The sequence below is a fragment of the Pan paniscus genome, chromosome 20, assembly GCF_029289425.2.
Source record: "Pan paniscus chromosome 20, NHGRI_mPanPan1-v2.0_pri, whole genome shotgun sequence".
Classification (NCBI taxonomy): domain Eukaryota; kingdom Metazoa; phylum Chordata; class Mammalia; order Primates; family Hominidae; genus Pan; species Pan paniscus.
The window spans coordinates 23691415-23704809 of NC_073269.2; the positions used below are offsets into that span (position 1 = coordinate 23691415).

At 52.5% G+C, this 13395-nt stretch overlaps 1 protein-coding gene across 2 annotated transcripts in view; it reads left to right on the forward strand.

The window, feature by feature from the left end:
- Positions 1–1781: 1781 nt before the first annotated feature.
- The window catches only part of UPF1 (UPF1 RNA helicase and ATPase), a 36334-nt gene continuing 24720 nt past the window's right edge, over positions 1782–13395 (forward strand). For both annotated transcript variants that reach the window (XM_034945601.3, XM_034945602.3), the window contains exon 1: positions 1782–2293. In XM_034945601.3, the coding sequence (XP_034801492.1) occupies positions 2063–2293 (231 nt within the window). In that variant the 5' untranslated portion in view covers positions 1782–2062. The remainder of the gene's footprint in view (positions 2294–13395) is intronic.

The window sequence follows — 13395 nt, forward strand, 5'->3', positions numbered from 1 at the left end:
TAAACAATGAATCAAAGTAGGTCTCCCTCTCCAAGAAGGCACAGTTTAAGGGGGAATACTGACAGACCAACAGATAATTTTAATATCATGCAAAGCTCTCTTTGGAACACATCCAGTGGAATTTGTAGACAAATTTCAGATCAATTTAGTAACACCTATCAGAGTTTTTAAAATTTATTTTTAGACAAGGTCTTGCTCTTTCAGCCTCCGAAAGTGCTGGGATTACAGGCGTGACACACCGCACCGGGCTCCATATATATCAGCAGCAACCATATATCATATGAGAATATGAGAGGAATAAATGAGCTACTAGTCACTCTATTTATATTAACATAAATAAATATATATTAATACACACACACACACACATAGGATCTCTGTCACCCAGGCTGGAGTGCAGTGGCACAATCCTAGCTCACCGCAGCCTCAAACTCCTGAGCTCAAGTGATTCTCTTGCCTCTACCTCCTAAAGTGCTGGGATTTCAGGAAAGAGCCACCTTGCCCAGGCTTCCTATGCCACCTTAATGGCAACAGAAACCCTAGGCTCAGAGAGGTTAAGTCACTTGTATAATTTCACACAGCTGGTAAGTGGTCAGGTCTAGAGTCCACCACAGACCATGTGCTTCCAGTTGTTTTGCTGTATACGTCCACTAAATAATAATCATAGCAAAAATAGTAATGGTATAATAACAGTGGCAGAGGCATCAGGAACAGCAGCAACCATCATTTCCAAGTGCCAGGCCCAGTACGTAAGACTATCCCCATTCATTTATTTTTACTTATTTTTGAGACAGGGTCTCGCTCTGTCACCCAGGCTGGAGTGCAGTGGTGCAATCTCGGCTTACTGCAGCCTCAACTTCCCAGGGTCAAGCGATCCTCCCACCTCAGCCTCCCTAGTAGCTGGGACTACAGGTGCGAACCACCACGCTTAGCTAATTTTTTTTTTTTTTTTTGAGACAGAGTCTCACTCTGTTGCCCAGGCTGGTGTGCAGTGGCACAATCTTGGCTCACTGCAACCTCCGCCTCCTGGGTTCAAGCGATTCTCCTGCCTCAGCCTCCTGAGTAGCTGGAACTACAGGCTCGTGCCACCACGCCTGGCTAATTTTTTGTATTTTTTGTGGAGACGGGGTTTCACCATGTTAGCCAGGATGGTCTCGATCTCCTGACCTCATGATCCACCCGACTCGGCCTCCCAAAGTGCTGGGATTACAGGCGTGAGCCACCGCGCTTGGCCTAATTTTTATATTTTTTGTAGAGATGGAGTCTCACTCTGTCTCCCAGGCTGGTCTCGAACTCCTGAGTTCAAGCAGTTCTCCCGCCTCAGCCTCTGAGTGTTGGGATTACAGGTGTGACCACCGCGCCGAGCCCCACTCCCTTTTTAAACCAATGCACAGGGAGCATCTACTATGTGCGAGGCACCCTCCATTTTACAGATGGGGAAACTGAGTTCCAAGCAGCTTTTGCCAGGAGTGGGAGCGCACCGTCCCTGCCCAGTCTCTCCAGTTGGGCGTTCCGAGACCACCTATGTAGGGTATTCGGCTAGCGCTCAATTAAACCGAAACACCGTCGCAGCGACCACAGGTGCAGACCACCAAGTCCACACCGCCAACCGCCCGGTCGTCCCTGATTAGCAGTTGGTGCGCGACCAAGTCCTCGAGCTGCCGCCGCAACGGCGGTTGAAAGCCCCACCCCCTGCGCGTGCGCGGTGCGCGTCCCGTCTTCCTGCTGGGCACCAGGCGTCCGCGAGGAGCGCGCGCGCTTCCGCCGGCGTCGGGCTCGCGCACGCGCACGGCGACGGCGGCGGTGGCGGCAGTTCCTGCTCTAGGCTGCGAGCGGCTGGCGGCTTCGAGGGGAGCTGAGGCGCGGAGGGGCTCGGCGGCAGCGGCGGCGGCTCGGCACTGTTACCTCTCGGTCCGGCTGGCGCCGGGGCAGGCGGTTTGGTCCTTTCCGGGCGCGCGGGGGCGACAGCGGCAGCGACCCGAGGCCTGCGGCCTAGGCCTCAGCGCGGCGGCGGGCTCGAGTGCAGCGCGGAACCGGCCCGAGGGCCCTACCCGGAGGCACCATGAGCGTGGAGGCGTACGGGCCCAGCTCGCAGACTCTCACTTTCCTGGACACGGAGGAGGCCGAGCTGCTTGGCGCCGACACACAGGGCTCCGAGTTCGAGTTCACCGACTTTACTCTTCCTAGCCAGACGCAGACGCCCCCCGGCGGCCCCGGCGGCCCGGGCGGTGGCGGCGCGGGAGGCCCGGGCGGCGCGGGCGCGGGCGCTGCGGCGGGACAGCTCGACGCGCAGGTGAGCGGCACATGGCGGCGCCGGAAGCCCGGGCCCGGCCTCGGCGCCTGAGACCTGCCCCGAACTCGCCTCGGGCCCGGCCTGTGTTTGCCCGGAGTACCCCATCGCGGCCGGGCCTGGGGCGACCTGCCCCGGGTCCCCTACTCTGGCTCGGCCTGAGCTTACCTGCCCCAGGTCCTGCAATCTGCCCGGGCCTGGCCTGATCTGCCCCGGGTCCCCCGCTCCGGCCGCGACCTGGCTGAGTTCCTTCGGCCCCCAACTCCTGGGCCGGGCAGACTTGCTTCGAGTCCTCCACTTCGTTCGGGTCCGAGCTAACCTGACCCTGTTCCTTTACCCCAGCTGGGTTTGCTCCCCCTCCTGGGCCCGGGCTGACCTGCCTTGTGTCCCACAACCAGTCTGGCCTGGAGTAACCTGCCGCCTGACTTATCTGAGTTCTTCCATTCCATCCGGGCTAGGGTGACCTGCCCTGGTCCCTCTTTCGCAGGTCTCGGTATTCTGCCTCGAGTTCTCCTACGACCTGGGCCGGGTCTTGCTCAGGCCGGAGCTTGAGTGACTTCCCTCAGTCCCTTTCCGGGAGTATCCAGGGTGACCTGCCCTAATCCTGTCTCTGGCCTGGTCCGGGGGTCCCGCCCGGTCTCCCCATTGGTGGGTCTGGCCGCCTGTCCCACCTCCCATCTGTGGTCGCAGCCATCTGGGCACCCCACCTTTCACAGTCACGGAGCGTAGGTTCGACTTTCCCCATGCATAGGGGCGCTGGCCAGCGGAAGGTTGAGGCAGAGAAGAATTTTTGCCTCCCATGGAGGAGCACATATTGGCTGGCTTATAAGATCATTCAGGAAGCAGGTTGTATTTTGTTTTTTCTTGCATCGCCTGTTGCTGAAACCGACCTGTTACATAACTTCACAACTCTTGCCTTGGAAAAGTTGGGTTTGAGTTTTGTTCTTCCAATAAGACAGCAATAATGGCTTTACATAAACGAGTCTGCCACGTTGGAAACTTATTTTTAATGATGTGGATGTGGAGAAGGTTACTTAGGTATTTTAAATGGGGGCTTGGGTTGGGAGAAGTATCGGGCATGCATTTCCTGGTCCTGGGTGCTGCTTGCCTGGGGTGGGAGAGGGGCTGGGAGGGGGTGGCGCGTGTTGCACCGGGGTCCTGGGGAATGTCCTCATCACCCTCTGGATTTCAGGTTGCTTTCACCTTAGGCTTGCTTTGTGCCTGACCTCTCGCTCAGGTTTATTTTCCTGAATGCTCCGACAGGAAGAAGCTCCGAGGCTTACCTTGGCACAGGTGTCCCTTGGCATATGCTGGTGTTTCAGAACTGGGGGAACCACTTCTTGCTCATCCAGAGTGAGCTCAGACCCTGTCCTTGCATGGGGGGCTTACGTGGTAGTCGATTGAGTCACTCTCGTGGGTAGACCACCCACTTGGGCTTTCTTTTAGCCCCTAATGGAAGCAAAAAACATTTGACTCATTCTAACCCCATATTCCTTAAAATAGAAGGTGGGGTGTGAGGAGAACAGGTGTGCACGTATGGGTGTTTTTTTCAGTTTTGTTTACATTTTGCGAAGGAAGGGAGGGAGAGAGGAGAGTTCTCCTGAAGAAGGGAGCCTGAGCTGCGGAGGCCCCACCTCCTTGTAGTTTTCATGCCCTGTAGACCTTTCTGCTTCCGCAGCTGTGAAATGGGGGTGGCAGTTAGATTTTTATTCCTTTTAAACATAAAGGAAACCTAGATCCATGTGTGAGTCGACTGTATAGGCTGTCTGTAATCTGAAGTCCAGCCTGTCGGGGAGACTCGGTAAAGATCTCTGTGGAGCAGTGAGCCATGAGCGTGACAGCGCGGATCGGGGGGTTGGCTGGGTGTGAAAGGTAATCATTTTCTTGTGAATCCTTTTAACTGTAGCCAGCATAAAACAGCAAACCTGGGGCAGCCTTTAGTTCTGCTTTTGTTTCTGGCATTCCGTTTGGGATTAATTGTGGGGCATGTCCTTCTCTTTCAGTTGAAACAATTGATTTTTTTTTCCTGCACCTGAACACACTGGTCTGTACAAAAGGAGAGCATTAAAACGCTCCCCTGGAGGTAAACATTGCAGTTGAGCTCACTAGAATTCTGACGACATCAGAGGGTTTGTCCTGTGCTACTTTTAATTGACCCAGATGCCCCACCCACCTGTTACCTGTAATTTGGATTTGTTTGTGGGGAATGGGAGTGGCACCCCTTTGCATCACAAGGGGAAGAACGGAATTTGGGGGCAAGGAAGTCTATGAATATCATTCAAGGGAAAGCGGAAGAAAGTTATCTCTTGTGTGGATTGAAGGCAGTGTCTGCTAAGATATTTGGGAAGACTTTCCCTGTTTGTCCTCAGGAGTTGGCCGTGTAACCAGCTGTTAAGTTGGGGGCTCCTGGAAACTCTTATTCTGCTTTTTTAATTTTTATTTTACTGGGGAAGTGGCTATCAGCTGTCAAGTGCCCTGCAGTCACTTTTGCTTAGCGGCTTTATTGAAATAGAATTCACTTGCCACAACATACAATTTACCCATATAAAGTGTACAGTTCGGCAGCTTTTATTTAGTATATTCAGAGTTGTGCAGCCATTACCACAGTAAACTTTAGAACATTTTTGTCACCCCAGAAATAAACCCTGCACCCCTTAGCCCATCCGTCCTACCTCCACAGCCCCTGGCAACCACTCACCTGCTTTCTGTCTCAAGATGTGCCTGTTCTGGGCATTTCACATCAACGGAATCATATCATATATGGTGTTTTGTGTCTGGCTCCTTTCACTCTGCGTGATGTGTGAGAAGTAGCTACAAGGTGAGCTTCGTAGCTGTTCCCTGGCCGAGCATTCAGGAAAATGAACCTGATCGAGGTTCATCCACGCTGTGGTATGTGTCATCATTTCATTCCTTTTTTTTTTTGAGACAGAGTCTCGCTCTGTTGCCCAGGCTGGGGTGCAGTGGCGTGATCTTGGCTCACTGCAACCTGCGCCTCCCAGGTTCAAGCGATTTTCTTGCCTCAGCCTCCCCAGTAGCTGGGATTACAGGTGCAACACCACCATGCCCCGGCTAATTTTTGTATTTTTAGTAGAGACGGGGTTTCACCATGTTGGCCAGATGGTCTTGATTTCCTGACCATGTGGTCCACTTGCCTCGGCCTCCCAAAGTGCTGGGATTACAAGCGTGAGCCACCGCACCTGGCCAGCATTTCATTCCTTTTTAAGGCTGAGTAATATTCCATGGGTGGAATGGTCCAGATGGATGGACCATGTTTTGTTTATCTCGTCATCTGTTGATGGACATTTGGGTTGTTTCCACCTCTTGGCTTTTGTGAATAGCACTGCTGTGGCCATGAGTGTACGGGTTTCTGCGTGGATGTGTTTATAGACCTGCTGGGCCGCGTAGTAACCTTGGGTTTAATGGTTTCAGTAACTGCAAGACTGTTTTCCAGTGTGTAGCCACTTTCCATACCAACCCTACCTGAACTGGTTTTGTGCAGTTGGTTTTCCCTTAATGTGTGTTGAAAGACAGTGTGTCCCCACCGGGATGGGAAAGTGGCAGCAGGGGTGACTCCCTGCACTCAGAGCTGGTTCAGATAACATTCCTTTTCTGGTTTATGAAATGAAACTGATATTTATCAAAGCCCTTGAGATCCTGGGATGAAAAGCGCTGACACAGTATTGCCAAGTGTCCTTAAGATACAGGGACAGTTTTCGAGCATCTGACCTTTTCCTGGGCCCTTCTCTGCTGCCACTTCTCCTGCTCCCAGGACAGTGAAGGTAATTTCAGAAGTCCTTTGCATAATAGCTGGTGTTACAAGCCTTTTGGTCTGCCTGGTTGGAATATTTCCTCTTGACTGTAGCTTCTGCCCTGCATCCTCCAAACGGGAACTAGAGTGAAACTCTTAAGAGTTGGAAATACTGCTCAGTATTAAGAAGGAACAAACTATTGATACCTGCAACAACATGGATGTGTCTCATAATAATTACTTTTTTGTATGTGTCATTCATCATATGATTTAATTCATAAAAAAATTCTAGAAATTGCCAGCTAGCCTGCAGCAATAGAAAGCAGACCAGTGGTGGCTGGACAGAAAGGTGGGAAAGGGGAGGCAGGTGACAAAGGGCACAGGAAACTTGGGGGTGATGGATGTTTTTATTATCGTGATTGTAGTGATAGTTTTATGGGTGTTTAAGTACATTGATGTATGTCAGTTTCTAAAATGGCACATTAAACATTTGCAGCTTATGGTATGTCAGTTACGCCTCAATGAAACTGGAAAGAAAAGTCAGGGAGATACCACTATCCACCCATTTTTTTTTTTTTTTTTTTTGGAGACAGAGTCTCGCTCTGTTGCCTAGGCTGGAGTGCAGTGGCACAATCTTGGCTCACGGCAACCTCCACCTCCTGGGTTCAAGCGATTCTCCTGCCTTAGCCTCTCGAGTAGCTGGGACTACAGGTGTGTGCTACCATGCCCGGCTAATTTTTTGTATTTTTATAGAGGCAGGGTTTCACCATGTTAGTCAGGATGGTCTTGATCTCCTGACCTCGTGTTCCGCCCTCCTCTACCTCCTAAAGTGCTGGGATTACAGCCGTGAGCCACTGCGCCCAGCCTGGCATACTTTTTTTAAAAGGCTGAAAGTGCTACTTGGGTTTTTTGTTTTTGTTTTAAGGCAAAGTCTCATTCTGTCACCCAGGCTGTAGTGCAGTGGCGTGATCATGGGTCACTGCAGCCTCGACCTCCTGGGCTCAAGCGATCCTTCCACCTCAGCCTCCCAAGTAGCTGGGACTACAGGTGTGTGCCACCACGTCTGGCTGATTTTTCTTTTTTTGTAGAGATGGGGTTTTGCCATTGTTACCCAGGCTGGTCTTGAACTCCTGGGCTCAAGAGATCCTCTCACCTCAGGCCTCCCAAGTGTTGGAATTACAGAGTGAGCCATTGAGCCTGGCGAAAGTGCTGCCTGGAACTCTCATGCCATACACCTACCTGTGCCCTAGCAGAGATGAAGGTGTGTGTACGTAGGGCTGCGCCAAATGCTGACAGCATCTCTTCATGAGAACCCCAAACCGGAAGCAGCCCCAGTGGCCATCAGCAGATGAATGGGTAAACAAAGCAGTGTGTACATTCAGTGGGAAAAATGTGTGCCTATTGGTTTGAGTTGCTTTTCTTAGCTCACCTGAAAGTATGAGGTCTGTGGGTAGGTACAGACCTTTTAGGCAGCAACACGCATGTTTTTGTGCAGGTGCTCTGGGTGACCTTGTAGATAGATGCTGCTTGGTACTGGTCCCACTTTGTTCCTTCATCCTCAGGTGAGGTCTGCACTGCCTGTTCCGTCTCCACTCCTGGTAGCCTGTGGGAGTCACAGCTGAATAGTCATCTCGTACTGGGATTTTACTCTGAGTGCATGAGTTGTTTCCCCAGGAAAAACATGCTGTCTTTCTGGATCGTAAGGGACAACTAGCTAAAGCTCCTAGCCGACCTGTCGTCCAGCCCTCACTCTCCTCCTGCCAGACTTCTCTGTATTGCCTCCACTTCTCTGAGTGTGTAAACCTGGGCTCACTTTTCCTTTTGAAGTGGTAAAATACTCAGGATAGAAAGTTGCTACTTTGTCTTCAAAGCCATTGTCCTGACCTATCCTTGACTGTCCAGGTGAACACACCATCTTCTGCTGAGCCCTGAGATTATGACAAAGGCGGGGTGAGTTCCATACAGTCTTGGGTTCCGAAAAGTGGTGAGTTTAAAATTTGCACATGTAGCTGGGCACAATGGCCCATGCCTGTAATCCCAGTACTTTGGGAGGCTGAGGCAGGCAGATCATTTGAGCTCAGGAGTTTGAGACCAGCCTGGGCAAAATGTCCATGATCGCACCACTGCACTCCAGCCTGGGTGACAGAGTGAGACCTTGTCTTAATAAAAAGAAGAAAATCCAGGCCGGGCTTGGTGGCTCACGCGTGTAATTTCAGCACTTTGAGAGGCAGAGGCAGGCGAATCACCGGAGGTCAGGAGTTCCAGACCAGCTTGACCAACATGGAGAAATCCTGTCTCTACTAAAAATACAAAATTAGCTGGGTGTGGTGGCGCATGCCTGTAACCCCAGTTACTTGGGAGGCTGAGGCAGCAGAATCGCTTGAACCCGGGAGGTGGAGGTTGCGGTGAGCTGAGATCGTGCCATTGTACTCCAGCCTGGGCAACAAGAGCAAAACTCCATCTTAAAAAAAAAAAATGCTCATGACTTCATTTTGGCTTTTTGAATCCTCTGGTAGCCCAGGTGTGGTTTTAGGGTGCCAGAACATTGGAGATAAGATGCCATTTACCTGGAGGAGTGTTGGCAAGTGTTTGGTCAGCACTTACCCCTTAGTAGACTTACTGAGTGTGTTTTCAAATTGTTAGGAGTTTCCCAGTGATTATGTGAAAGTGACCTGAGCTGACACTTTACAGTTAGTGGTGAATACACGAAACAGTTTCTATTTTTATCACAATTAATTACCCGGATTCAGGATGACGGGGTGGGGGGTTATGACTAATACTATACCAGGACTAACCAAAAAAAGAGTTCCCTCTCAGCCTAGCTACCACCACCACAAAAGCTTACCACCATCAGCTACCACCACATTTCTCTCATTGCTTGATTGAAGTCTGATGACCTACCAAGGAACCCCCTTCTTTTCTTTTTAGACGGAGTCTCGCACTGTCGCCCAGGCTGGAGTGCAGTGGCGCGATCTTGGCTCACTACAACCTCTGCCTCCCGGGTTTAAGTGATTTTCCTGCCTCAGCCTCCCGAGTAGCTGGGATTACAGGTGCGCACCACCATGCCCAACTAATTTTTTTGTATTTTTAGTAGAGACGGGGTTTCACCATGTTGGCCAGGCTGGTCTGGAGCTCCTGACCTCAGGTGATCTGCCCACCTTGGCCTTCCAAGGTGCTGAGATTACAGGCATGAGCCACCACACCTGGCCCCTTTAAGTATAGAACTTAGTGCTGTTTTAGTAAATTTACGGAATTGGGCAGCCACCACAGCAGTGCCTTGCTGTCTCTGATTTCTCTTTCGCTCCTTTCCGCTCCCTCCCCACCACCCCTTGTCAGACCATGTGCTCATGCCCAAGGTCACCCGTTAGGGAGGTGTGTCCACCGCCTCAGACTGAGCCCTGCCCTGGGGAGGTCAGAAACATGGCCAAGCCCTGGCCCCATGCTCCCCCACCTTTGAGCCCCGTGTCTGTTAACTTTTGCACCCTCTGCGAGCTGCCGGGCAACCTCTTCAGCCTGGCCCTGGACTTCAGCCATCCCCTGCTGTTTTCTTACTTCCTGGCCTTGCTGTGCTTGTGGGACTGAGGGCAGTGAGGCCAGCAGAGGGAGAGTGAAGCCTTTGACCCCCGCAGTTGCACTGTTAGAGGACAGCACCTGCCGCCTGGCCAGGGTGCTGTGAGGGCCCCAGGAGTAGGAGTGGGCTCCCCTGCTAAGGGAAAGCCTGTGAGAATGGCGCCTCTGGAGTTGTTCAGAAGCTGTACCTGCCAGGCAGAGGGGTGGGCACAGCACTTTGCCTAGAAGGAGGGAGGGTGGATGTGGGGCCAGTGGGGCCAGGGCAGGGGCCGGGCTGTGTCCTGGAGCCTTTAGGAGCTGCTGGGGTGCCTTGACCAAGGCTGGGAGGAGGGCTCTGAGATGGCAGTGGTGGGGGTTAGGGGAGGGGCTGTGGTGTTGGAGGTTGGGCAGTGTGGCCCAGGTTGGACCCCGAATGGATGGAGGGGCCACGGGGCAGTGGAGACGGAGGACACCGGGGTCAGGGCTGTGTGTGTACATGTGTGTATGCATGAGTAAGTGTGTAAGTGTGTGTGCCTGTGGGAACTGCCAGGGTACCGGCTGCCCCCTCCCAGTCCTCACAAGAAGCCACAGACTTAAAAAGCAGCTCCAGCTCCTTCCTGTGGTCTCATCAGGGTCCATAATTCCCCAGGCTGAGCCGGGGCTCTCTCCGCTGGGGAGGCACTGTCCTGAGGGCCTTGTGAGAGGGAGAGGCCTCCCCAGAGCGGCTGCAAGGAAGCTAAAGGGCACATGCTGGGCAGCAGCTCACAACTGAGGGGCAGTTTGTGCTTGTCACGGTGGTGAGAGTGCTTTCATGGTGGTCGGGATAGTCTAGCTTGGCAGAGAAGGGCCGTGACACCCAGCTGTGCTCTGTGGCATTCAGGGCCGAGGGGCCTGGCTGGAGGGGCTGGTGGGAGGAGTGGGTCCGGGCCCTGGCACCAGTGCTGTTCGGGGCTCTGGAGGGTTCATGGCCTTGAACTCTCCTTGCTGGAGCACATACCTATGAGAGCAAAGTTCTGCTTTCTCTGATACATGGAGGGCTGCTGGGTCCTGGAGTCCGGTGGCTGGCCGCAGGTCCTTGTGCCTTTTTCTGTGTTGGTCGAATAGCAGCTTAAGAGCCGGGTAACCCAGCCGGGCTTCTCAGGTCCCGTGGGCCTTTGCCAGGATGGTGTCTAGATGTGTAAGGGTGGCTCGTTGGGCTCTGGAGAGCCCTTGCGACGGTGAGCATGGCATCTTCCTGAAGCATCAGCTCCTTGCAGAGCGAGTGCAGGCTCCTGGCGGCCCCGGGAGAGGGGGTTGCAGATCCTAGGCAGAGGTATTTGGTCAGAGCTGCGCTGCCTGCACCGTCCTCACCTCTTTTTCAGTACGGGGATCCATGCGCATAGCTTGCAGCCCTGCTGCATCCTCCGTGTAGAAACGTCTACGATGAATTCTCTAACATACAAGAGCTGGTGAGCCCTGTGCCTCCGTCTCCCTGATGAGACAGTTGTGAAGGTTTTCTTCTCCCTGTTTTCTTTTTTTTTCTTCACTGGTGTGTGTTTTTAAAGCAAGTCTTTTGTGTCCTTTCACCTTTGTGTCTGAGCTGGAGCCCTGTGAATTGGCGATACTCTGCCATTTTGACCTGCAGTATGTAGTATGCATTTCTAGAAGCAGAAAAGGGTGCCTATCCTGAATAGCTGCAGCGCCGTTATCACACAAGCAGCGTCAGCAATGGCTTTTCACGATTGTCCGATACGTAGGGACAGTTGGCCTCTCTCCACAGCAGATTCTTTCCTGGGATCCTGGAGGTCCGCTGTTGAGATGATGGCTGTCTCTGGGCCCTGCTTTCCGAGCGGCCTCTCCCGCTGCTTTTCATCTCGCCAAGCTGCAGTCTGGCCTGGGTTGTTGTCCTGTGAGGTGTGCACCTTCTGGACTGAACCCCTCATTGTCACACTTCAGCTTCTTGCTGAAGGTGTGGAGTGGATTTCATCTCAGGCTGTGGGCTCCTGGGAGAGTGGCTGATCCCCGGGCTGGGAAGGCAGGGGCGGCCTGAGGTGAGCTGGGGATGCCTTGCACACTCGGCCCGTTGAAATGAACCTCACGCGGACTCTAGCACACCTGGCTGGAACAAGGGTCTGCCAGTCCACACAGGTGCCATTGGTGAGAGGGGAGGCAAGAGGCCCTTTCTCTTTGGGAAGAACGAATGTGAGCCTAGGCAACATATTGAAAAATTAAAAAACTTTCTAGGCTTTGTGCACACCTGTAGTCTCAGCTACTTGGGACGCTGAGGCAAGAGGATCTCTTTTAAGTTCAGGAGTTTGAGGATGCAGTGAGCTATGATTCTACCACCGCACTCCAGCCTAGGTGGCAGAGCAAGACCCTGTCTCAAAAAAGTAAAGGAATGGAGAGCCTGGGGACCGCTGTGTCGGGTGGTGGGACTATGTGAAAGATGGTCAACTCCTAGCAGTTTCACGTGGTTCAAACTAATAGATTAAAGGTGGCTAAAGAGACATCACAAATCACGTGCAGTCATTAACTGGGACTTGGATTTTTAAAAACCTGTAAAAGACGTTATGAAGACATTGGGGTGATGGGTGAATGTGTATTAACCAACAGTGTGGCAGGCTGGGTGCGCTCATGAGCCAGCTGTTTTGTGGGGATGTGGAGAAAGCCCTCCCCCGGGGCCGGCCACTCTGAAATGGGTCAGGAAAAGATAAGTGTGTGAGAGCAAGGGGAGTCGGAGTGCAGGGGGATGTGATGGAGAGTGTCCAGCTGGAGGGGTGTGGGGGTCAGATTTCTGTAGCTTTGGAATTTTTCAAAATAAGTTAGAGGAAATATCAGGGCAGAATCCTTCCAGTTTGGGGGCCAGACCTCCTGGCAACCCTCTGCCTTGAGAGGGCTCAGAGATCCTGCAGCTTCTTGGCAGTCATCACTCTGAGGGTGTGGTGAACTTCCTATTCCCTCCCCTTTTTTTCTTTTACAATTTTTTTAATTAAAAAAAATTTGGGGGGGTGCTGGGTGCAGTGGCTCACACCTATAATCCCAGCATTTTGGGAGGCCAAGGTGGGTGGATCACCTGAGGTTGGGAATTCGAGACCAGCCAGACCAACATGGAGAAACCCTGTCTCTACTAAAAATAGGCGTGGTGGCGCATGCCTGTAATCCCAGCTACTTGGGAGGCTGAGGCAGGAGAATTGCTTGAACCCGGGAGGCAGAGGTTGCGGTGAGCCGAGATTGCGCCATTGCACTCCAGCGTAGGCAACGAGAGTGAAACTCCGTCTCAAAAAAAAAAAAATTTAAATAGAGATGGGGCCTCACTATCTTGCCCAGGCTATTCTCGAACCCTGGGCTCAAGATCCTCCTGCCTTGGCCTCCCAGAGTGCTGGGATTACAGGTATGAGCCATCACGCCTGGCCTCCTGCCCTCTCTTTTATTTAAGCCTTGGAATTAGAGAATCAGGAATGAGCTGCTTTGCCTTTTGAGCTTGGCCTTTAGCCAACAATGTTGAGGGCCTCCTGGGGTGCAGGCTCCATCTAGGTGCTGGGCTCATGGCAGGGAGCAGGACAGACAGTGCCCCACGGGGGCCTTGAGGTGGGGTCAGAGGATGCCTGCCTGAGAGGCACCCTGTGGACCTCACCCTGAGGCTGAGGGAACAGCAGGTGCAAGGCCTGGGTGCTGGCAAATGCAGACAGTGGTGCAAATGTTGGAGTAGATGTCTGTGGCCTAAGAGTTTATGATGGCACATTTGGGGGGATTTTTGAGTTTTTGAATTTCTGTGGTTTTCGTCTGTGGGAATGAAGTGACTTTCTTTTTTTTTTTTTTTTTTTTTTTT